Source organism: Piliocolobus tephrosceles, chromosome 5 (assembly GCF_002776525.5).
Source record: "Piliocolobus tephrosceles isolate RC106 chromosome 5, ASM277652v3, whole genome shotgun sequence".
In the NCBI taxonomy this organism is placed as follows: domain Eukaryota; kingdom Metazoa; phylum Chordata; class Mammalia; order Primates; family Cercopithecidae; genus Piliocolobus; species Piliocolobus tephrosceles.
Genome location: NC_045438.1, coordinates 52,026,033 through 52,050,855, shown reverse-complemented (window position 1 = coordinate 52,050,855; position 24,823 = coordinate 52,026,033). Strand labels below are relative to the sequence as shown.

General features: G+C 42.6%; 1 protein-coding gene and 1 non-coding gene across 5 annotated transcripts in view; both read right to left on the bottom strand.

The window, feature by feature from the left end:
* Positions 1 to 24,823, bottom strand: part of MTHFD1L (methylenetetrahydrofolate dehydrogenase (NADP+ dependent) 1 like) — a 233,309-nt gene that overhangs the window by 156,644 nt on the left and 51,842 nt on the right. For all 4 annotated transcript variants that reach the window (XM_023206150.1, XM_023206152.1, XM_023206153.1 and 1 more), the window contains exons 9-13: positions 23,978 to 24,069; positions 20,513 to 20,610; positions 16,570 to 16,743; positions 7,407 to 7,543; positions 5,595 to 5,641 (exon numbers count right to left, since the gene is read on the bottom strand). In XM_023206150.1, coding sequence (XP_023061918.1) covers positions 5,595 to 5,641; positions 7,407 to 7,543; positions 16,570 to 16,743; positions 20,513 to 20,610; positions 23,978 to 24,069 — 548 coding nt within the window. The remainder of the gene's footprint in view (positions 1 to 5,594; positions 5,642 to 7,406; positions 7,544 to 16,569; positions 16,744 to 20,512; positions 20,611 to 23,977; positions 24,070 to 24,823) is intronic.
* LOC111538655 lies at positions 5,016 to 5,118 on the bottom strand. Its single transcript, XR_002730408.1, has one exon. It is a non-coding gene; the product is annotated as a U6 spliceosomal RNA (small nuclear RNA).

Sequence of the window (24,823 nt, the reverse complement as noted above, 5' to 3'; positions counted from 1 at the left end):
CAAACTCTTGGGCTCAAGCAATCCTCTCACCTCAGCCTATTAAGTAGGCTGGGACTATAGGTGTACGCCATTGTGCCTGGCTAATTTTTGAATTTTCTGTAGAGACGGGGGTCTTGCTATGTTGCCTAAGCTGGTAATGAGCTCCTGGGCCACTGTGCCTGGCTAAGACATCTTCCTATTTGTTTTAAACAACTATGGAATTTAAGGACTGAATAAAATAGCATGCAAATTACATATCCTTATGATGAGCTGAGTCTATAAGAACGCCTAAATCAGAAAATCAAGGTCAAGGTCTTCCACGTGACAACAAAGAACCTTTGAGCAATCACTCAGATCATAAATTCTTCCATCCTCAGGTTAAGGCAAAACATTCTGATGAATTTAATAATGAATCTCCTTATAGTCACTCACTTTAAGTTTCTTCCTTGTTTTATTATCTAGAAAACAGTACCATATTAAATATACTTTGGAATGAGGCAGGGCATAAAATAAATGGTAACAATAAAATAATATGAAATATCACAGAATTTTGGGGAAATAAAGTATTTTACCCTCATGACTCTACTCATTTTGTTATTTTCCTTCCAGTCTCATGAGCACACATGATTATCACTTGTAGAATCAGCTTCCTACAAACTTCCAAGTTTCCTTTTTCACAAAGCTTTTTCTGTAATAATCTTGTGTATAGTTTATAGAAGCTGTATATGGTAGATGCACCAAAAGTTTCAGGCTGGATACATACGCTACTACCAAATGTTCACTTTTACAAGGAAGGCCACAGTTATAAAGAATATACACAAATAGCTTTTCCTTTTTTTAAAAAAATTAATTGCTAATGAGTAATATATTTTCAGGAGAGTAGTTACCTCTCTTTCTTTTCGTTTTTTTGTAGAGATGCAGTCTCACTATGTTGCCCAGGTTGGTCTCAGACTCCTGGGCTCAAGTGATCCTCTTGCTTCAGCCTCCCAAAGTGCTAGGATTCCAGGTGTGCGCCACCACACCCGGCCCTTGGGATCTTGATAATATCACCAAATTGCTTTTTGAAAGGGATGAAGTATTTTTGTTTTATTTTATTTTTTTTGAGATGGAGTTTCGCTCTTTCACCTAGGCTGGAGTGCAGTGGCATGATCTCGGCTCACTGCAACTTCTGCCTCCGGGTTCAAGCAATTCTCTTGCCTCCTGAGTAGCTGGGACTATAGGCGCCCACCACCATGCCTGGCTAATTTTTGTATTTTTAGTAGAGATGGGGTTTCACCATGTTGGCCAGGCTGGTCTTGAACTCCTGACCTTGTGATCCACCCGCCTCAGCCTCCCAAAGTGCTGGAATTACAGGCGTGAGCCATTGCACCCGGCCATTGGGATCTTGATAATATCACCAAATTGCTTTTTGAAAGGGATGAAGTGTCATCCGCAAAACACTAGTAGTAGATCAGTCACTTCAGAAATAAAGTAACTTTTAGACTAAGAAATAATTTAATAGTTGACAAAGTGTTATTCTTTTTAAAGCTGCATTTCCTTAATTTCTTGGAAGGTTAAATATTTTCTTGTTAAAATTTTACTTTATAACATAAAATAATATGTTAACTGGAGAAAACATGAAAAATTACATATGTATATATATATTTTATAAATATATGTTTGTACTTTTAAATGTTGGAATCATAACACCATAACAGTTTACACTTTAGCTCTTCCACTCTCAATATAGCTAGCATTTTTACATCATTAAATAGTCTTCAAAATATAGTTAACTTGAGGTCCTATTATTATCCCCCCATTTTTTAATGTTATAAACTATGTGAGGGTATATTTAATTTAAAATGATCTATTTTCTCATATATTCATTTTTTCCTTAGGGTGCACTAAAAATGAATTTATTTGGGCCAAAGGATATGCACGGTAAAGTACTTAATATGTATTTCTACCCTTCTTCCAGAAGTGTTTTTATCAACATACACTTCCCAGCAGTGTGTGGGAGTCCATTTCAATTTCTTTGCCAAAATTTGGTATCATAACTTTTTTAAAAAATCCAATTTTGTCAACTTGACAAGTAAAATGGTAACTGATAGTGGTTTTATTTTTATTTATTTATTTATTTATTTAGAGATGGAATCTCGCTCTTGTTGCCCGGGCTGGAGTGCAGTGGCGTGATCTTGGCTCACTGAAACCTCTGCCTCCCAGGTTTGAGTGATCCTCCTGCCTCAGCCTCCCGAACGGCTGGGATTACAGGCGCCTGCCACCACACCCAGCTTATTTTTATATTTTTATTACAGATGGGGTTTCCCCATGTTGGTCAGGCTGGTCTCCAACTCCTGACCTCCGTGATCTGCCCACCTCGGCCTCCCAAAGTGCTCAGATGACAGGCGTGAGCCACCGTGCCCGGCCTGATAGTGGTTTTAATGTAGATTTATTTACTTGATGATTGGTGAAGATGAATACGCATTTAGTTAATATTTCTTTTCCGATGTTTCTATTGAACCCTTTGGCCATTTCACAACTGGAATGTAAGTTTTTCTTTCCAGCCGTCTACTTGATGTCCACCTGCATGTTTTATAGGCCTCTACACTGACTCCCTCCTTCTGACTACCACCCTCCACCACACCCCACACTACACAGTTCAAACCTCATCCCATCACTCTCCTGTTCTCTGCCTCAACAAACGAGTCTACTGAGTTGCTCAAGCCAGTACCCTGGATGTCGTCCTTGAATCCTCCCCTTTTCTCACCCCCAACATCTAATCCTGCACACATCAGCAAACAAATCTTAAACTGTTTTTTCCTCTTTTCCATCCTCACTGCCCCATCCTAGGCCAAGCCACTGCCATCTTTCCCTGGGCTACTTCCATAGTCTTCCTCCTGGATTCATCGTGTCTACTGAGAGGCCCCTGGTCCCTTCATCACACAGAAAAGAGGGTGATTTTAATAAAACTCAATCTGCATTGTGTTATCTGTCAAGATCCCTTCAATGGCTGACCTTGGCACTTCAAATAAAATCCAGGTTCTTGGCTACAAATTACAATTACCTAACAGAGCTGGCGCCTGCACACTTCTCTACCTCAACCCCCCCAACTCCCGCTGGCCCACGGGGCCCCAGCCAGCCTGGTGTCCTCCACTTCCCTGAACAGGTCACACCCTTTCCTGCCTCAGGGCTTTCCCACCAGCAGTTCCCACTGGCTGAATGCTCTCCCTCATTCTTCACAAGGCCGGCTCCTTCTCATCCTTCCAGTCATAGTGTTTTCCCTTTCAATTCCTCAGTCCATCTGGAATTTATTCTAACATTTTCCCCTATGGTGATTTATTATGTTCCATCCAGTACATATTGTCTGTGCCTGGCACTCAGTCAACAAACATCCCCTAAGTGTCAGGCATAGTGCTCAGAGTTGGGAGGATACAGACGAAGAAGAGACTGGAGGCACTCAACTTCAAGGAACAAACTTGCCCGAGTGTGTCTGGCCCACTCCACCCTCATAAGGTAGTCCTCTTGGCCAGCCGTGGTGGCTCACGCCTGTAATCCCAGCACTTTGGGAGGCGGAGGCGGGTGGGTTACCTGAGGTCAGGAGTTCAAGACTGGCCTGACCAACACGGTGAAACTCTGTCTCTATTAAAATACAAAAATTAGCTGGGCATGGTGGTAGGCACCTGTAATCCTAGCTTCTCGGGAGGCTGAGGCAGGAGAATCACTCAAATCTGGGAGGCAGAGGTTGCAGCGAGCCAAGATCACACCATTGTGCTCCAACCTGGGTGACAGAGCGAGACTCCATCTCAAAAAATAAAATAAAATAAAATAAAGTAGCTCTCTCCTCCAAGCCACACAGCTGATGCCTTAAACCAGTGGGACACCAATGTCCTTCCAATTTGCTGGCTAAACCCGAGCCATTCCCCTGTGTATTCCCCTTGTATGCCACCTCTAATTTGGCCTCCTAGTTCTGGATCTGGCTTGTGAATGTACCCATCCCCATTCTGACCTGAGGCCTGGGACGATTTTTCTCAGCAGTGCCTTGGACTACTCTTTCTCACTGCCACTCCCAGTACTTGAAGTTTATACTGATTTTCTCTTTAGCTTCCCTGACACTCAGACCTTCCTGGGTAAACACTTCTATTCCTTTAACAAAGTCAACAAATACTTTCTAGTGAGTTCCTACTATGTGCTGGTTACTCTGCTCAATGCTGAGACCTGAGACCTCAAGAAAGGCCCACAACTCGCCACAGCCAACTGAACCAGATAGCCATAAACACAGAGGGAGTCTGTGGGGTACAGAAGAACCTTGACAAAAGGGTAAAGAGGACAGAAAAGGAAGAATGTTCCAGGCATGGTAAAATCCTGGAACTGAGAGAGAACAGGAAGAGTCTGCAAGGGCTGGGCACGGTGGCTCACGCCTGTAATCCTAGCACTTTGGGAGGCCAAGACCAGCGGACTGCCTGAGCTCATGAGTTAGAGACCAGACTGGCCAACACGGTAAAACCCCATCTCTACTAAAATACAAAAAATCAGTCAGGCATGGTGGCAGTTGCCTGTAATCCCAGCTACTCAGGAGAATGAGGCATGAGAATTGCTTGAACCTGGGAGGTGGAGGTTGCAGTGAGCCGAGATTATGCCACTGCACTCCAGCCTGAGCCACAAAGCAAAACTCTGTCTCAAAAAGAAAAAAAAAAAAGAGTCTGCAAGGAGCTTGACGCAGTGGAGAGAAGAAGGGAGGTGGGGACCTGCGGACAGGGAAGCAGGAGCAGCCGCCCACCAGGACCTCCTGTGCTGTGCTGGAGGGTGACAGGCAATGGCAGAAATGACAGAACAGGAAAGTGACCTGCTCAGATTTGGGTTTTGGAAGATTGCCCAGGCCCTGAATGATGAGGTTGATGCAGAGAGTGGAAATGAAAAGAACTGGTCACTGGTTAGTTACAGGCGACAAAGAAGAGGTTATGCGGAACAAAGGGGGAGTTCTTAGAGAAGTGGGAATTAACAACGTCAGTTCTTTTTGACCATTTTCCTCTGGAACTCTTTTATTTTGGAGTCTTTTATTTTTAATGGGACACTTCACAAATTTGCATGTCATCCTCGTGCAGGGACCATGCGAATCCTCTCTGTGTCATTCCAGTTTTAGTATCTGTGCTCCCGAGGCACACACTGGAGCCTGAACTGACAGAGGGGAAGTGTGAAGTCTTCGTGAACTCAGCAGTACAGCAGATGATTGAGAGAGACACAGACCCACATTCTCTCATCCAGACCCGCAAGACCAGCAGGGTTTTAGGGTTCAGAATATTTTGGAGTTTAGGAAGGCAGTATGATTTACATGTAGTTTATTTGTAAAACACCCCAAGCAGGGGCTAGGTCAGCACCTGTTAATCAAAAATAATTTTTCTACAATGTATGCAAATATTCACACCAAGTTGCACATACAAAATCCATATAATTATAGCTCATCACAGTAAATACTAGGGTTTGCCACTGGGTGAGTTATGTAAACATTTTGGGGTTTCAGAGCCTTAAGGACTTTGGGATTGTGGAGGAGGGTCTGTGGGCCTGTGTGGATGGGAGCAGAGACAAGATGTCAGACGGAGACATAGTGATAGCTGACCCGCATCTCTTCAAGGTCTTACCTCCTCCATGGGGATGACCTGGGCGTATCCACCACCCGCGGCTCCTCCTAAACAACAGAGCAAGCGGCATTTCAAACGGGTCACCAAGTACAGCTGCCACGATGGACACAGCCCAAGGGACACAGCTCCCCAAACCCAACAGAGAGGTGTCACACCCAAGATGAAGTAACAAAAGGCAGTGAGAGACACTAACGGTTATGTCCAAGCAGAATAGGAAAAAAAAAAAAAGTTGACATTTTGTTTAACTATACCTCTGTTTCTTTACTTAAAAAAAAAAGATAAAAATAGAGCAGATGTCATTACTATAAAACATACCAGGATATGAGAATATTTTGTTAATTTATTATTAGATGTCTGTGACTATACTTTATCTAAATCAATTGTACATGATTTCATATCTGAGAAAACTTTGTTTAAAAAAAATACACTGTGGCTGGGCGATGTGGCTCATGCCTATAAACCCAGCACTTTGGGAGGCTGAGGCGGGTGGATCACTTGAGGTCAGGAGTTCGAGACCAGCCTGGCCAAAATGGTGAAACACCATCTCTATTAAAAATACAAAAAATCAGCTAGGCATGGTGGCAGGCGCCTGTAGTCCCAGCTACTTGGGAGGCTGAGGCAGGAGAATCACGTGAAACTGGGAGGCAGAGGTTGGAGTGAGCCAAGATTGCACCACTGCACTCCAGCTTGGGCAACCAAGTGAGACTCTGTCTCAAAAACAAAAACAAAAACAAAAACAAAAACCCACCGCATAACCACCTCAGATGAATAAATTATAAACTTCAATTTATTTCAGATAATAGTATGTGAGATTTGTCATGCTGCATATCCCTAAAAATGTTGGTTGTTAGAGTAAAAGGACTCCTCTTTCCTAAAGCAGTAACAGCACTGCCCATGTGTGTATCATTTGACAGTAGCCCTCATTCTTTACCTGCTTTCTCATTTGATCCTCACAACAACTGGGTGAGCCTGGTGCCACTCTCAGCATTTTGGACTTTTAGAGATACGTCTCCAAGAGGTTGTGACTGGCTCAAGTGGTCAAGGGTCACATCGCGGTAGGAAACACAGCTGTGACCAAAACCTTGGCCTCCTTGCTCCAACCCTAGTATTCATTCTGCTACATGATGCATGACACTTTATGAGTTATCAGTACTTAATGAGATACGTTTTTAATATTTGTAGCAGTAATATAAATATAATATTCTTAAAAAATCACGAAGTGCCAAAGACAAACTGTAATTGCAGCAATAAATACCATTCATTGTAAAGTGAGTTAAGGAATGATTTCATGATAAATCAAGGAAGAAAGAGTAACAAATGGGAAAGTGCCAGATCCCAGCCCAACCACAGCCAAAGAGGAATTTCATCACGACTCGCTGTCCACAGCCAGTCCGTCTCCAGAGAGCTCTGCGGGCCCCACACAGCAACTCCAGTGAGCCGAGACTAAAGCAGAGGGAAAGACCTTTCCCGAGACTGGGATGATCAGACACTGATATGGATGGCCGTGTTTCAAGATCACTTGGCAAAGAAGGTCCTGATGAAATGGGAGACTGCACTGAGGTGGGAGCCTTGAGCGACACAGCCTCAGGAACAGGCTCCCGAGGTGTCCAGTGAAGCCCTGGCAGCTCTCACTGCTCACTTCCATGCCCAGGGGGACCAACGTGGGGCAACCACTATGTACTGAGTGTGCAGCGAAGAAAAGCATCAAGTCCCCTGAAAAGTCTTAACTCTTTATCTGTTGACAATGTTCTTTTTACAATTTGCTCCCCGAAACTTTGCCCTGAAAAGTACACTAGTTGTTAAAGACAGTACCTTTCACTCCAAACGTCGGTCCTTGGGAAGGCTGCCTCAGACAGGCAAAGGAGTTGACATTCAGGTGTGCAGTCAGCGCCTGCACAAGCCCAATGGTAACTGTGCTCTTCCCTTCTCCAAGAGGGGTGGGCGTGATCCTGAGTTTGGGAGGAGAAAGTGAATTTTATAGTATTTCCCAGACAACCAATGCAAAACCAGCCTAAGACACTAGAATCAAATCTGGGGGTGCTCATTCCAAAATGCACTCCAGAATTTAATTTTCTCAGGCTATTATGGTCTACCCCTATCACACAGGCCAGGCACAAGCTAAAGTCAAGATACAGACACACCTTTACCAAGAGACCAAAAAGGAAAAGTTATTGGGCAGTGCTAATAACAACATCAATTTCAAGAAAGGCCATAAAACCATTCATCAAAATGATTTAAATAATTAAGCTGATGGTGGCATATCTTGCCAAAGAGTATGTAGCGCTTGTTTTTCCTGAGCCATTTATTGGGGGGCAGGGTGTGGGCACAGGGCCTAGCTCAATGGTCCTTGGGTGAGTAGGGCACTGCCAGACTCTCAGGATTAGAAGGGACCCTGAAGTCCCCACTTGTCCTTCTCCTTCCAGATATCCCTGCCCAGGGCTTCTCCCTGCCATGCTTGAACATACATGGTGATAAGGTCATGACCTCCGGGGTGGCCCACTCATTTCCAGACAGCTGTTACAGTTCGAAAGTTCTTTGTTCTAAAGAGAAGGCATCTGCATTCTTGTTGTGTCCTAGCTCTTGGAGTCCTACACACTAAGCCTGATCCCTTTCCATATGACAGTCCTTCAAATATTCACAAAGTCCACAGCCCCTGTGCACACTACGGCGGAAACTTCTGCTCTTGAGAAGCTTATTGTTGATGACAACACTTTGCAAAACCAAATGTTCCCATGTTCATAACATCGCAGTATTAGGTGTTGAAGAGAGCCTATTACATTAGCAAGTAAGACCTCATAAAATTGTTCTTTAGAACACCATAAGCATCGTTAAAAATTTTAAAGGCTGTCATTTAGGTTTGCAATTTGGTCTTCCATGAGTTACTGTGAGCCACGTTGTCAAGGATACCCAACCACAACAAATCTAATAGAGTTTTCTAACCTACAAAACCTAGGGATGTAACCGCAAAGAAGGAATGTCTTTAGAGGCGTCATTGCACCCTGCAATTTCATGAGTCATTCATTCAGCAAGTATTTATCAAGTACTGCTATGTGCCAGGCACTGAGCTAGACCCTAGGGACACAATGATGACCCAGTCAGACTCCATTTCTACCCTCACAAGCTTCCAGCTGATCTGAATACATCAGCAGTTATGATAAAAGTGACAAACACTAAGACAGGGAAATAGGGCAGTCAGACTGAATTATGAGGGGACATGGAAAAAGGATCTAACTAGATTTGAACATCTGGGAATGTTTCCTGTAGGAGGTAACATCTTAGGTGAGACGTGACAAATTAATAAATGTTAACCAGATAAAACTCAGAGTGGATTGGGGCAGTTAATAGGAGAAGTGATATGCTTCATATTTATGGGGTTAATTATTTGTACCCTCACTTGATAGATGAGGAAACTGAGGCACAGAGTTTAAGCAACTTGCCCACAGTCACACAGCTAGTAAGCAGCAGAGCTGGGAGGCAAAGCCAGCCATCTGACTTACCCAGGTTCTCCATGGATGGAAATCATAACTATAATTAGCCATTTAAAGCATGGAATGGGTAAGATCACCCAAGGACAGTGCACCAAGTGGCAAAAGGGATAAGGACAGAAGAGTTAAGTACATTTGCTTGTAATGAGTTGTCAGAAGAAGAGAGTCCAAAAGGAAACTAGGAAGGCATAATATAAAATAAGAGAACCCGGCTGTGTGTAGTGGTTCATGCTTGTAATCCTAGCACTTTGGGAGGCCAAGGTAAAAGGATTGCTTGAGCCAGGGAGTTTGAGACCAGCCTGGGTAATATAGTGAGACCCTGTCTCTAAAAATACAAAAAATAAAAAATAAGAGGACCCTGGAGAAGAAGGCCGAACATGATAGGAAGTCTCAGAAGGAGGCTAAGGATGAGACTGTTTCCAGAACAGGAAACTCAAACGCCACTGAGGCAGGAAGCAGGATGAGGACCGAGAGTGGTTGGTGGATTCAGCAACAAGGAGGTCACTGGTACCTGCTGTGGCCAGGAGCTGGCGAGCCTTTCCTGACACTGCTGCATGGAAGAAACCTAAGACTCCTGAAGCCACATGACCCTGGCTTATCAGTCACCTCTGCATCTGTCTAAATAGCAGATTTGCAGTGGGGTCAACGTGAAGACTGAAAGTTATACAAAGATATTAATACTTCTGCTCGGGGTCAACTTTCTGTTTTCTTGGATACAACATCAATAAGGGCAGTTAAAAGCCCACAGGCATCACAATCTTAGAAGAGCCTGAAAAGAAATTGTGGCATCAAATATGGTCTCATTTAAGTACTGTACTGAGCATTTGTTGTTTGCAAAGGACTAAGTGGTTTACCTAAACTGTGTCACACGAAGGATTACAATTTCATTCCCAAGGATATGCAAGCATAGCTGCCCAAGAAAGCCAAAAGCAGACACGCCCAGAGACGACCTCCTCAAAACTCCAGCTAACCATCCAATTCTTAATTAGAAACACAGGACTGCTCAGCTTTCAGCCAACTAATACAATTCGGGAAAATCACAAAGTAGGAAGTATTTATTGGGAGCAATAAAAGGAGAGCTACAATAAAAAACAACTAATTTCACCTCCTTCCTGCATTTGGTATCAAAATTTGGTTTAGTTTTTCCCCTAGTATCTTTAGCTCAGATTCCAAATCATCAACAGTGATAAAGGAAAGAATGAGCACCAAGGTAATCTAATTTCTCTTTCTCTTTTTTCTTTTTTTTCTCCTTTCTTTCTTTCCTCTTTCTTTCTTTATTTCTCTCCTCTCTTTCCTCCTCTCCTCTCCTCTCCTCCCGTCTCCTCTCTTCTCACTGCAACCTCCGCCTCCCGGGTTCAAGCAATTCTCCTGCCTCAGCCTCCTGAGTAGCTGGGACTACAGGCATGTGCCACCACACCCGGCTAACTTTTGTATTTTTAGTAGAGATGGGGATTCACCACGTTGGCCAGGCTGGTCTCAAATTCCTGACCCTGTGATCTGCCCGCCTCGGCCTCCCAAAGTGCTGGAATGATAGACACGAGCCACTGCGCCGGGTCCTCTAATTTCTTTTTTTATGGGAGCTTAGAGTTCATAGAGATGGAACTGTGATTTTTGTTCATTACTTTCCTCCACTTCTCCCGGCAGATTTCTGTACTCCCTCCCTGATATCTAGAGCATTGATTACATGATTATTCTAGAATTTTTCAGATGGCTTCATGATAAGCGTTCTGACATGCCTGTCTCACCTACCAGGCCACACACTTGCTGAGGTAAAGGACAATGATCACCCTCTTTGCACCCCTATCACATCACCTGTTCAGGGCACAGACCAGCAAAAAAGGGTTGACAATGAAATGATGCTTTTTTTTTTTTTTTGAGATGGAGTCTCACTGTGTTGCCCAGGCTGGAGTGCAATGGTGTGATCTCTGCTCACTGCAACCTCTACCTCCCAGGCTCAAGCAATTCTACTGCTTCAGCCTCTTGAGTAGCTGGGATTACAGGCACCTGCCACCATGCCCGGCTAATTTTTGTATTTTTAATAGAAACCAGTTTCACCATGTTGGCCAGGCTGGTCTCAAACTCCTGACCTCAAATGATCCGCCTGCCTCGGCCTCCCAAATGTTGGGATTACAGGTGTGAGCCACCATGCCCTGCCAGAATGATGTCTTTTTTAAGATGAGTATTATTTATTGGCAGCTACAGTAAAAATTGTCAAAGTACCTGTGACCATTTGGACACAATCTGAAAATAAGTTTATAATTTACTCAAAGGTCAAAAAGATGGCTTATCCAGAGAGAAGTGGTAAAACTTTGAACTATTCTGAAGACCCAGAATCTTGTTGAATGGTACAACTGCCATTAGCCATAGGCCTAACCATGCACTCCAAAACTACATGCTCAAGTAGCATATGAACATAAATCATCCATCCCAGGCAGCTTTAGGGTCTAGGAGGTTTTCAAAGCCTTTTATTATCTAACAATAAACCCCATGGTGCATTTGGTGATGTTTCTCATTACACTTGATTTGGGTAAACGGTTCAAAGGCCCTGTGGCAAGTGGTTTCTTCTAAATACCTCTGTTTCGTTCTGGAAATAGCACAAATAAAAGAAAATCTCACAGATATTTAAATAGTTACTCAAGGCAGGAAAGCAGAATCTTAGAAAAGTCAGATTATTTTTACGTTGTACCAAAATAAAGGGTTGAAACATTTTTTAAAAATCTAATCAGGTATTTGGCCCTGAAGAAAAAAAAAAAAGATGAAATGATGTGAATGATTCAAATTTTTCCTTTTCTTTAATGTGAAAGTCAGTCTATTCCCAGATCAGTTTGGGCTTCCTTTTTAGCTGCTCTGTCCAACTACTTCAGGGAAATTCTAGAAACTTCTGCACAGAAATGGGTGCAGGCCTGATGGAGACTGAGATTCAAATGCCCTGCAGCTGCACTCCAAGTCAAGTTCTCAAACAAAATTCCTTTTCATTAGTGTAACTGGGAAAATATGTAAAACTCATGAGTCCCTAAGATTCTTTTGGCGTATTTCCCTGAACAATTCCCAATACTTTTCATTTTGTCAGGCAAAGCAAATAAAGTGATGTGTAGGTATAAATACCATGCGATGTGTAGTTGATGAAACGCAGATGATTCTGACTGAATAAGAAATCCTAAGGTTTGAAGAATGGCTTTTTAAAAGACTTAATCTGTTCTGCATTTGAGTTATTAATAATAGAAGACTTTTTAAAATCTCATTGTTTTATATTTTAATCCCATTGGTGATATATTTAAATCATATTTCTATATAAATTCAAATATATAATAACAAATATATTGTTATTTAGTTTTATTTAAAAATTACTTGGGTATTTGAATTCTTCCAAAGCATGGAAAAAGATTTATGTTATAGTGTTCAGAGAAAAAGGCAGGACAAAAATGGTATTTATAGCATGATCTCAAAGTGTAAAAAGATGCATGTATAAACAAAATATTGACTTCTGAGAGACTTAGCTACCTCCTTTTTACTTTTCTTTATGTTAAATTTTTTACAATAAGCTAATATTATTTTCAGAATTAGAAAAGACTTCTAGAAAAAGGAAATAATTCTCCATTTAAAGGAGGGGTCATTTATATTTTTAAAGAAGTTGCAACAGTGCATATAATGGTTTGATAACGTCACTTCCCCCTAATGCTTGACCTGGTCAAATGTAAAAATATGAAGGTGATTTTTATTTCAAATTAACTTTTCACTTTAGATTACAAATGTTGCTTTAAGCCAGCGCTGCTTTTTGCTGTTTGTTTGCATTTTTTAAAGATGGGGATCTTGCTATGCTGCTTAGGCTGGTCTTGAACTCCTGGCCTCAAGTGATCCACCCACCTCAGCCTCCCGAGTAACTGGAATATAGGCACAACCCACCATGCCAGGCCCACTTTAGACTATAGATAAAATATTTGCCTGTGGTCTAAACTGATCTCAATTATTCAGCTATTAAAGGATTAGATACTGATGACAGTTTACAGCCCTAAAAAATATATCATTTGTTGTGTTGGGGAGAAGGGGCTGTTCATTCTTCCCTTATAGGATCCAGTACGGCTATTTCCTAAAACTCTTCAAGCTCTGTCACGAATGCATACATATATCATAATCTTACCAGCACGGTTATTTTTTCCCAATATAGTTAAAAAAAAAAGAAGCCATTTAATTTTGTTCCTTCAAAGGTCTTTGTTACGTAAAGAAACTTATATCAGAATTTCAGAAAAAGAATTGTTGATCCTTTGGTGTTTACTCTGTTCTTGAAAATTCATGTTTAATCTTTTTTATTTACAACATGGCAGGCCAATTTCAGCTCAATTATACATATTAATGCTAGCAAAGAGCCAGTGTGGAGAAATGTTCTACTGGCCATGGACTGCATTGGCTGTAACCCCAGGCAGCCGTGCTAGCTAGCATTCTCCAGCATGAGGCTGGAGGCCAGGCTTTGTTTACAAGTAAGGAACCTGACAATACCATCACAGATTTGTTTTAGAAGTATCAGTTTTGTGTTCCAAGGTAAGGTCAGGGCCATCCGTGTCTGGATTTCTGATTTTATTGACAAGCCCCAAATGGAGTAAAGCAGAGGGACTGGATAAGAAAATCTGCTGTAGGATTCTTCCTTCATATACAGACAACACATCCCACCAAGTTTTCCTTAAGTGTTCCTATCTAAACAGGGTAAGAAAACCTGCAAACCCACCTACCAAGATCACCCGAGGCCTGGAAGAAGGGAACCAGTTCCACAAATCAAATGCTTTGTAAAGGGCTTGTAATGGCCAAGAGTTTGTTTATTCATTGTAAACAAATATGGGTCAAGCATACTGCCATAAAAGCAACCGTGACTAAACTGTGCCCCATACTCGGAGACCCAAGAGCCAATCTAACCAGAGGCAGCTCCTTGCAGGGTTTGGGCCCAGAGGGTGCCTGCAGGTGGAGCCAACCCTCCCTCAGCAAGGAACTTTCCCACACTCGATTGTGGGGACATTAATTTTGGGGTTCTAGGATGGAAAGGGACTCAGGAATCTAACTGCAGTGAGCCTGGAAGCCTGAGGGAGAACGGTGAAGCCACAGGCAACCAAGGTGTGCAGGAAAGGATGAATTCCTGACAACGCCAACTGCTGAGGGATTCTGAGATGCCCTGGCTGTTTGTTCCTCTTACAAAAATATCTACAGAAGCTGGGCACGATGGCTCACACCTGTAATCCCAGCACTTTGGGAGGAGGAGGCAGACAGTTCCTCCTGACCAGTTGAGGCCAGGAGTTCAAGGCCAGCCTGGCTAACATGGCAAAACCCCATCTCTATAAAAATACAAAAAAAGTTAGCCAGGCATGGGGGTGCATGCCTGGAATCCCAGCTACTTGGGAAACTGAGGCACAAGAATTGCTTGAACTCAGGCGGTGGAGGTTGCAGTGAGCCAAGATCACAGCAGTGCACTCCAGACTGGGTGACTTCATCTCCACAAAAAAAAAAAAAAAAAAAAAAGAAAAGAAAAGAAAAGAAAAGCTACACAAAGAGAAGGAGAAAGAGGAGAGGAAAGTGGGAAAGGAGGCGGGAAAAGGGATTTGAAGAAATCACTATATCATTAAAGAGGTGAGGTTGTTTTGGATGATATTTTTGCTTTATTTGTAGTTATAAATAATTGAATTCACCTCTGGGGATTTTTCCTAAGGAGATAATTAAGCAGATGCACAAATCCACATGCCCAAGGTTGTTAATTCTAGCAGTTTAAAATGGCAAAAATTGGGAACACTTTAATTGCCCATCGATAGAAAATTGGTCATATAAGTTGTGGAACATCCCTATTCTACGTTCAAATTATTTTTCTGCATCAATGCCCTTGAACGATTAGAAACACTCAGTACTACCAGTGGATGAGCCAGGGCAGCACTTATTGATGGAACTAGAGGTACCAGAAGATGTGTAAGATGGGATCTCCACCCTCATCCTGGGCATTTTTGCTACTCCCCCAGCCCCTGCTTCCCCAACACGTTTAAGAATCTGGGATGTGGCCAGGTGCAGTGACTCATCCCTGTAATCCTAGAACTTTGAGGGGCCAAGGCAGGTGGATCACTTGAGGTCAGGAGTTCGAGATAAGCCTGGTCAACATGGTGAAACCCCATCTCGACTAAAAATACAAAAATTAGCTGGGCATGGTGGTGCATGCCTGTAATCCCAGCTACTCGGGAGGCTGAGGCAGAAGAATCGCTTGAACCCGGTAGGCAGAGGTTGCAGTGAGCCGAGATCATGCCACTGCACTCCAGCCTGGGCAACAGAGCGAGACTCTGTCTTTAAAAAAAAAAAAAAAAAAAAAAATCTGGGATGTGAGTGATAGAATGTTATGTTGTCATGAAAAATGGTAACATAGCTCAATATTTACTCACATGGAGCTCAGTATACCACATATGCTCGAATAATCAGGTTGCTTACAGAATAGCATGCAAGTGTGATCTCATGGCTGAGACTCTAGCAGCATCAAAACAGTCCTCCCAGGCCAATAGTTGTTTCCTCTGAGTGCTTGGGTTTGGGATGTTTTGCTTTTTTACTTCTGTTTTCTGAATTTTTAGAATATTTCTACAATGAAACTACATTGTTTTTATAACCAGAAAAAGAAATAAAGAAAAAAGCACTTATATTAATAATTAAATATGTAAAAATAAATTACCTAGGAGTCAATTCCAGTTACAAGAAATGTCTCTGCCTGACAAACAGGTTTTTGTGCCTGAAGCCTTGGCCTATACATCATAAGCAATAGCCACTGAAATGAAATTTCAAGGCAACAAAGGAATTTAATATGGTCTCATGATGTTCCCTCAGGTCACATTGAATAAATATTTGAAATCCCTTGCTTTCTATGATCTTTTCAACTAGTGAATGTACTTCTTTTTTTAAAAAGAAGAGGAAAAAGGCAAACACTCCTTTTCATAAAAACTATGAATTTGTCTTTTATAAAATAACCAATGCAAATGAAAATGGCTCAACATTAGTTCTGAAATGCAGAAGAAGGGAAATAATGAGCTTTTGTAACGTGAATATATCAGTAAGATCAAGGATATTAACAGGAAAACATGTTTCATACGATTATCTGTACCTTTTCCATTAAAATATTTCAAGTAGAACGCACAAAACAAACTGCTGAGTTCAAAATATTTTACTTTCAATTCCTATCTTGATTTTTATAATGAAGAATGAAATTAAAAAAGCCAAGGGGGAGCAGGGGTAATAACAACATAATATGAGTAACAAAAGATAAAGCACTGCAACTTGTTTGACTTTATATTTTGTAGAGTTGACTAATTTGCTCTGCACCGAAAAGAAAAACTTACCTCACACCAAATAGAGAAACGCCAAATGAAATGGACAAAATGTCAAATGTGAGAATAGGATGGATTGAGGGGTACAAGGACAAGGGTATAGGGAAGAGTTTTGTAAAGATGTCTGCTTGGTCAAGTGGATGTTACATGGTGTCTTACCCAGCAACTAAGACGTATTTCCCATCTGCTTGATTCTTTAGCCTTTCTAGCACGGACAAACGTACTTTGGCTTTGCTTTTGCCATAGATCTCAATTTCATCTGCAAGCAATCCGATCTCCTTGGCAAGGACATCCACAGCTTTTGGAGTTTGTCCTCTTGAAATCTCAATGTCACTGAGGGGAAAGACAACACAAAAGACAGAAGAGGCTTCTCAGCTTAGGTGGTTGTAACTGGAGTGAAAACAGCCTCACATCACGCCAACAATGAAATCAATGCAATTGCTTTGGGGTCCTTCCTCCTAGGCAGTAATAAGCACAACTGCTAACAATTAGTGTGTATGAGACAATAGTGCATCATTTTAGAAATGCAACTCCAAAAAACTCACAAAGATCCTAAACTTGTGTCCAGGTGGAAGTATAACACCTACGGCATACAGAGAAGAACTGTGTATTATAATGTGTCCAAAGCCCTCCTGCAAGTGTGATTCGACTACAGAGCAGATGCTGTGTGGGCCATCGCGGTATTCATTAGCCATGAATAGAAGGTCATTGTATAATAATCTCCGATTGGGCTGGCCACATGTTTCTCTTGGCTATTCAAAAATGTGAACATTACTATCACATTAGAGATTAAGTACAAAAAAAAAGAAAAAATGTGGAAATGCTATTTTGTTTTATCTGTGTCCACACTTCCCCTCTCTCTATTTACAGTCTAAAACCATATTTCAAAATATTTTATTAATTACATAACTGTCGGTAAAAGGACCTAGTGCCCTGAGCCCAAGTTCAGACAGGAAATTGTAGGAACTCCAGAGTGTCACTGGGCACCTAACTGAACTCTTCTATTTTACTGGCCACCACTGCTTGTCTTACAGGAGTGGTCTGGATACCAGCATGTGTAATGCTGTACTCTTTAGGAAGAGCCCCCTCTGGGGCTCATGTGCTCAGTCATTTCTTTGCTGGGGAGTCAGGCCCTTCATGTGTCTGAGAGTGAGAGATGGAAGGCACAACTGTTCCCTCAGCAGCAAGATTAACCCAGGGAGACCACACAGCAGGGAACTGCCCTTAAAGGTTCCATCAGAGAGGACAGCTATTCCTTCACTCACCCCGGAACACTTAGTTTTGTTGTGACCTGCTTTCTTTCGGTGGGCAGATCAACCCCCTCGGTGGACTTTAGTCAGCCCCTTGGTCCCATTTCTGTAGTTACAGTGGGCAATCTACCCTCAGTGTTCAGACCACCCTAGACTCTCCTCCAGGATCCTGTGGGGGCCTGACCTGGGGTAAGAAGTAACAGCAAACATACCTCCACCCAGATTTCTCCAAAGGGCACCACAGAAACTAGGAGTTCAGGTAATCCCCCCACGGGCCGCTGAGTATTCCTTTCTAGGCCTCCACCCATCCAACCTTTCCTTTCTAGCCTCCTACTTTGTTTTGCCTTCCTGGCCATAACTTTTTATCTGTCTCTTTCTTCCCACAATCTCCTAAATTGAAGAGCTTAATCTTGAATAATGTGTAAGCTTTTGGCAGGCTACAGTGGCTCACACCTATAATCCCAGCACTTTGGGAGGCCAAGGCAGGAGGATCACTTGAGTCCATGAGTTTGAGACCAGCCTGGCCAACACAGCAAAATCCTGCCTCTACTAAAAATACAAATAAATTAGTCAGGTGTGGTGGTCGCACCTGTAGTCTCAGCTACTCGGGAGGCCGAGGCCGGATAATCACTTGAACCCGGGAGGCGAAGGTTGAGGTGAGCTGAGATAACACCACTGCACTCCAGCCTGGGCGACAGCGGGAGACTCTGTCTCAAAAAACAAACAAACAAACAAAAACAAAACAGGCCGGGCATGGTGGCTCATGCCTGTAAGCCCAGCACTTTGGGAGCACAGGAGGGCAGGTCACTTGAGGTCAGGAGTTCGAGATCAGCCTGGCCAACATGGTGAAACCCTGTCTCTACTAAAAATACAAAAATTAGCCAGATGTCCTCGCTTGAACCCAGAAGGTGAAGGTTACGATGAGCAGAGATCAAGCCACTGCACTCCAGCCTGGGCAACAGAGCAAGGCTCTGTCTTAAAAACAAAACAAACCAAACACCTGTAAGGTTTCCTTTTTACTAAAGGGTCATAGAGACACCATCGTGATTTTTTGGGTGATTTATAAACTACTCAGCCTGCTTCTCTTTGCCCAGTGGGTCTAGAAATCAATGATTTCAAAGTGAATTCTTCTTGGGGGAGAAAAGGGTTTAATTATTTAACCAAATTATTGGTTAAACAAGAAGAATTTACTTTGAAACTTTGGTACACAATTTGGTGAAATATTGATTTGCTTTCAAAATCTAAGGTCTTATAACAACATAAATAACTCTAAAATAAGATATTTTATGAAACAGATTGCACAAGCCCAGGGATGATATTACAGAAATAACATTCCTCATTGCAACTTACATAATTAATGAATAGAGAACATAACTGAGATGTTTTGTCTATTGCAGGGATGAAAACATGTCCAAGAGGGTCACACCCTTCTGGTGGGTAGAATTGAACCAGGGTGTTCATCTGACTGCCCAAGGAAATGGAGTTCAATTCTATAAAGCAACTGGTTATCAGGTAAAAAATGAGTCAGGCTCGGTGTGGTGGCTCATGCCTGTAATCTCAGCACTTTGGTAGGCCGAGGTGGGTGGAACACCTGAGGTCAGGAGTTCAATACCAGAGCAAGACTCTGTCTCAAAAAAAAAAGAGTCAGTTACCAGAGGGGTTTTATCTCCTCTGCTATCTGTGCATTCCAACATTGCTAGATGAGATTACCTGGGGATGCACACCTGGCATTATGCACACCTGGATAACGGGGGTAGGGCCAATTGCTTGGAGTGGGACAGACACAGATGACTCATCATCAGGCTGGAAAATGCGGCTATCTGTTTCAGATGTCATCCCTACCCAATCATTCTAAACCACGTGCTGAGACTATGACCTACAGTTTATATTTCCAAATTTACAGATGAAATATGTAGCTTAGACTTCATCAAAGAGCACTCTGAGGAAAATACCCACCTAGATGAACACAGACTATCCTATCAGATTGTTCTAAAGAAAGCTGAGCTCAGTTGCCACGTGGAATGTTTGGTTTGGGTGATCATTTATCCCCAGAGTAGAAACCTACATGGCCCTTAAGACCAGGCAGATATATATGCGTTGGGCATTTCTGACACTGAAAAGCATATTCCAAATATTACATTACCATATTTTATCAGATTTAAAACCATGACTTCATGGACCATTAAGAAGAAAAAACACTGCCAGGCCAGGCATGGTGGCTCACGCCTGTAATCCCAACACTTTCGGAGACTGAGGTGGGCAGATCACCTGAGGTCAGGAGTTTGAGACCAGCCTGGCCAAGATGGCGAAACCCCTGTCTCTACTAAAAATACAAAAATTAGCTGGGTGTGGTGGCGTGCACCTGTAATCTCAGCTACCCGATCGGGAGGCTGAGGCAGGAGAATCGCTTGAACCTGGGCGGTGGAGGTTGCAGTGAGCCGAGATTGCACCACTGCACTCCAGCCTGGGCAACAGAGCAAGACTCCATCTCAAAAAAAAAAAAAAAAAAAAAGGAAAAAACCCACTGCCATTAAATATAGGAAATATCATTGAAATTAAATTAGTAAATACAAATTAGTTTTAAAACATCATTAAAAAACTGCCATTTAATATAGAAAATATTGGTACTTTTAAAATATGCCTTTTTAAAACTGACAGAACACAGTAATACATTCATTAGATTTAATTTTGGAGAATTTATAATAGAGAAAATAGGGTGGCAATTGAATGAATAGAGAAAATTATCTACTATCAAAACCACAGTAGCATGAGTTGTGCTTCTTCTCCATGACTAACTGGGTCTAAGGCACTGTGCTGAGCTGACATCAGTATAAATAAATCACCAGTGTTACCTTGGCACAGGGGAGAGAGGCTGAAGTTTCAAGCAGTGAAGTCTCCACCGCCTGTGCTGCTGTTCACGAAGCCATCTCCTTCCACTACTGACCATATTCTTCAGCAGGGAGAGAGAGGAAAACATGTTAGAATCGCAAAAGCTGACAGGGCACGCACTTAAACCACAGAAATATTGTTTGTGGATGTTACAAAACAAGATTATCGAGTTGTACAATAAGCCAAGGGGATATTAGGAATATTTTTATTCACGTGTAACTAGGTTTTTCTTAAAAAGGAAAATGTGAAAACCTGCATGCCTAGTTAGAATATACGACTATTCAATACCGTACTGAAGAGTTTGATAGTATTAAAAGAAGCTGCTTTGTTTCTTAAATATGCACGCATGAACTTGATGATCCAGCTTAATTCTATAGTTCCCTTGCAGGCTATTAGCTCTTCATACTTACAGCAATGAATCTGAGAATGTTTTTTACAATGTACAATGTCCAGGGTTATATCAAGTCACAGGCCAGAACTTCTGACTATGTTCATTGTTTTTGTTAAATTTAAAAAAGAAAAACAGGAAAATGTGAGAAAATACACTATTAAAAAATCCAGATGTGGTGACAGGCACCTATAATCCCAGCTACTCGGGAGGCTGAGGTGGGAGGATTGTTTGAGCCCAGAAGTTTGAGGCTCCAGTGAGTCAAGACCATACCACTGCACTTCATCCTAGCTGAGATTCTGTCTCTTTAAAAATAAATGAATAAATAGGCCAGGTGAGGTGGCTCATGCCTGTAATCCCAGCACTTTGGGAGGCCGAGGTGGGCAGATCACTTGAGGTCAGGAATTCAAGACCAGCCTGGACAACATGGTGAAACCCTGTCTCTATTAAAAATACAGAAATTAGGCTGGGTGTAGTGGCTCACGCCTGTAATCCTCTTTAGGAGGCTAAGGCAAGCAGATCACCTAAGGTCGGGAGTTCAAGACCAGCCTGACCAACATGGAGAAACCCTGTCTCTACTAAAAATACAAAATTAGCTGGGTATGGTGGCGCATGCCTGTAATCCCAGCTACTCGAGAGGCTGCGGCTTGAACCCAGGAGGTAGAGGTTGCGGTGAGCCGAGATTGCACCATTGCACTCCAGCCTGGGCAACAAGAGCGAAACTCCGTCTCAAAAAAAAATTAGCCGGGTGTGGTGGCATGTGCCTGTAATCCCAGCTACCCAGGAGGCTGAGGCAGGAGAATTGCTTGAACCTGGGAGGTGCAGGCTGCAGTGAACTGAGATCGTGCCACTGCATTCCAGCCTGGGTGACACCTGTCTCAATAAAATAAATAAATCAATGAATGAATAAATAAATAAAATAGATTAAGTCTTCACAAAAGACATCACGTACATGGATAAACTTATACTGAATAAGTTCGTCATCTGATTTAGAGAAGAAAAATGAAGAAAATACAAGACTGCATGAATGATCAGCTTGGATGCTCAGCTTCCAAATACCATCCTTCTGTAGTTGGTATAAAAGAACAAGAAAATTGAATTACTGAGTAGCGCTATGGATGCATATAAATTATAAGTAAATGAAATAAAAATAAATAAAAACAAAATTTGGCTTTGATGGAAATGTAACTTATAATCCTTACAAAAATGTATAATGACCCATTTTGAGGTAAAGAGTTTCAGTTGTGTGTTACCCTGTACAGAAGAAAGATATGAACTAAATGTCACTGCCAGAGGCCACCGTCACTGCAGGCTCCAGCACTATGAAAACACTCAGCTTATATGGTGGAACACTGGTGACCTTCGCCTTTAGGTCACACAGGTGGTGATGGTTTGAAAATGCCTACAAATACTTTAATACTCCTGTCTTGAAGAGGTGAGGACAATTCTCCTTCTCTTGAATATGAACCAGACTTAGTGACATACTTCTAACAAACAGGATTAAAGGAAGTGGCGGCACATGATGTCAGAGCCTAGGTCATCCATACTGCAAGACTCCTTCTGGTTCCCTCCCTTGGATTGCTCATACTGGGGGAAGTCAGCTGCCACACTGTGAGCAGCCCTACAGAGAGGTGGACATGATGAGGAGGAAGCAAGGCATCTGCTGATGGCCAATGAGGAATGAAACACACATGCCCACAGCCATGTGAGTACGCCATCTGGGAAACAGATCCTCCAGCCCCAGTCAACCCCTCAGATGATTGTAGCCCCAGCTGACATCTTCACTTCAAATGCATGAGAGCTCCTGAGCCCAAACCATCTGATATAGTTTGGATATGTGTCCCTGCCCAAATCTCATCTTGAAATATAATCCCCAGTGTTAGAGGTGGGGCCTGGTGGGAGGTGATGGGATCACAGGGGCTGGTTCCTCATGATGGTTTAGCATCATCCCCCTTGGTAGCATCCTTATGATAATGAGTGAGTTCTCATGAGATCTGGTCATTTAAAGGTATACAGCACCACTCCCTCACTCCCTGCTCCTGTTCGCACCTTGTGAGATGCCTGCTTTCCCTTCACCTTCTGCCATTATTGGAAGCTTGGAGAGGCCTCTCCAGAAGCAGATGCCTGTGTTATGCTTCCTGTAAGGCCTGCAGAACTGTGAGCCAGGTCAGGCACAGTGGCTCATGCCTGTAATCCCAGCACTTTGGGAGGCTGAGGTGGGTAGATCACACAAGGCCAGGAGTTTGAGACCAGCCTGGCCAACATGGTGAAACCCTGTCTCTACTAAAAATACAAAAAATTAGCTTGGTGTGATGGTGCGTGCCTGTAATCCCAGCTACTCGGGAGGCTGAGGCATGAGAATCGCTTAAACCTGGGAGGTGGAGGTTGTAGTGAGCCAAGATTGCACCACTGCACTCCAACCTGGGTGACAAAGCGAGACTCCATTTCAAGGAGGAAAAAAAAAGAACGGTGAGCCAATTTAATGTTTTCTTTCTAAGTTAACCACAGTCTTGGGCATTTCTTTTCTTTTCCTTTTTTTTTTTTTCCGGTCTCCCTCTGTCACCCAGGTTGGAGTTCAGTGGTGCAATCTCAGCTCACTGCAACCTCTGTCTCCTGGGTTCAAGCAATCCTCCTGCCTCAGCCTCCTGAGTAGCTGGTATTTCTTTATAGCAATGCAAAAATGGACTAACATACCACCTAATCTGTTAATCTACTGCCAAATCTCTGATTTGAAGAAACTGTGAGATAATAAATGCCTTGTTGCTCCAGTTACTAAATTGTGAGATAATTTATTACACAGCACAAGATAGCATACACACAGTCCCCAGTATGGATCCCAGCCCCACATATGCCATATGATCACAGGCAACTCACTTCATTTTTCAAAATCACCATTTCTTCATTTATCAAATAGGCCTAACACTCTGTGTATGAAGTGTTTAACACTGTACCTGGTAAACAGAAACCACTTGTAAAATGTTAGCAACTATTAATTAAACTTCCAAACTCAAGATTTCTCAGACAGCTATGTCGAACAAACCTGAATTCGGAGAGCTGCAGCAAGGAGACTCACATCATCTTCCTCAATGAGTCCACCAAAATGTATTCTCGGAGAGCCACACCCAACCTTCCCTGTAAACAATTGGAGGGAAAAAAAGACTTTCAGCACATTGTCATTTCTAACCCATTGCTCCTTGCAAACAGCCAGCACACTGAATAACGGGCTCATTTTTCATCAAGGAAGTTAGGATGTCAGGGCATGGCTGCAGGCTGGTCACCTCTGGTACAGCCCTGGGACCCTCCACTGGGCCTGCTTCACATTTTACATTAGAGAAATGGCCATCCAGCCAGGTGCAGTGGCTCACGCCTGTAATCCCAGCACTTTGGGAGGCCAAGGCAGGTGGATCACCTGAGGTCAGGAGTTCAAGACAAGCCTGGCCAACATGGCAAAACCCCATCTCTACTAAAAATACAAAATCAGCTGGGCATGGTGGTGTGCACCTGTAGTCCCAGCTACTCGGGAGGCTGAGGCAGGAGAATTGCTTGAACCTGGAAGGTGGAGGTTGCAGTGAGCCAAGATCACACTACTGCACTCCAGCCTGGGTGACATAGCAAGACTCCATCTCAAGAAAAAAAAAAAAAAAGTCATCTAAGTTATTAACCTGCGATAAGTGGATTTTAAAAATGTAATGAAGCACACCACGTGCTTTGGAAAATCATACCGCACACTGAGCCAGGAAGAAACATCTAGACACACTATCTCTTCACACAAGCCCAAGTATCACTGTGATTTTTAAAATATGGCATAATTAGAGATAGAAATAAATAGCTCAAGAGAATTCATAGTGAACATTTAAAACACTTAATGTGGATGCAACATAGACTG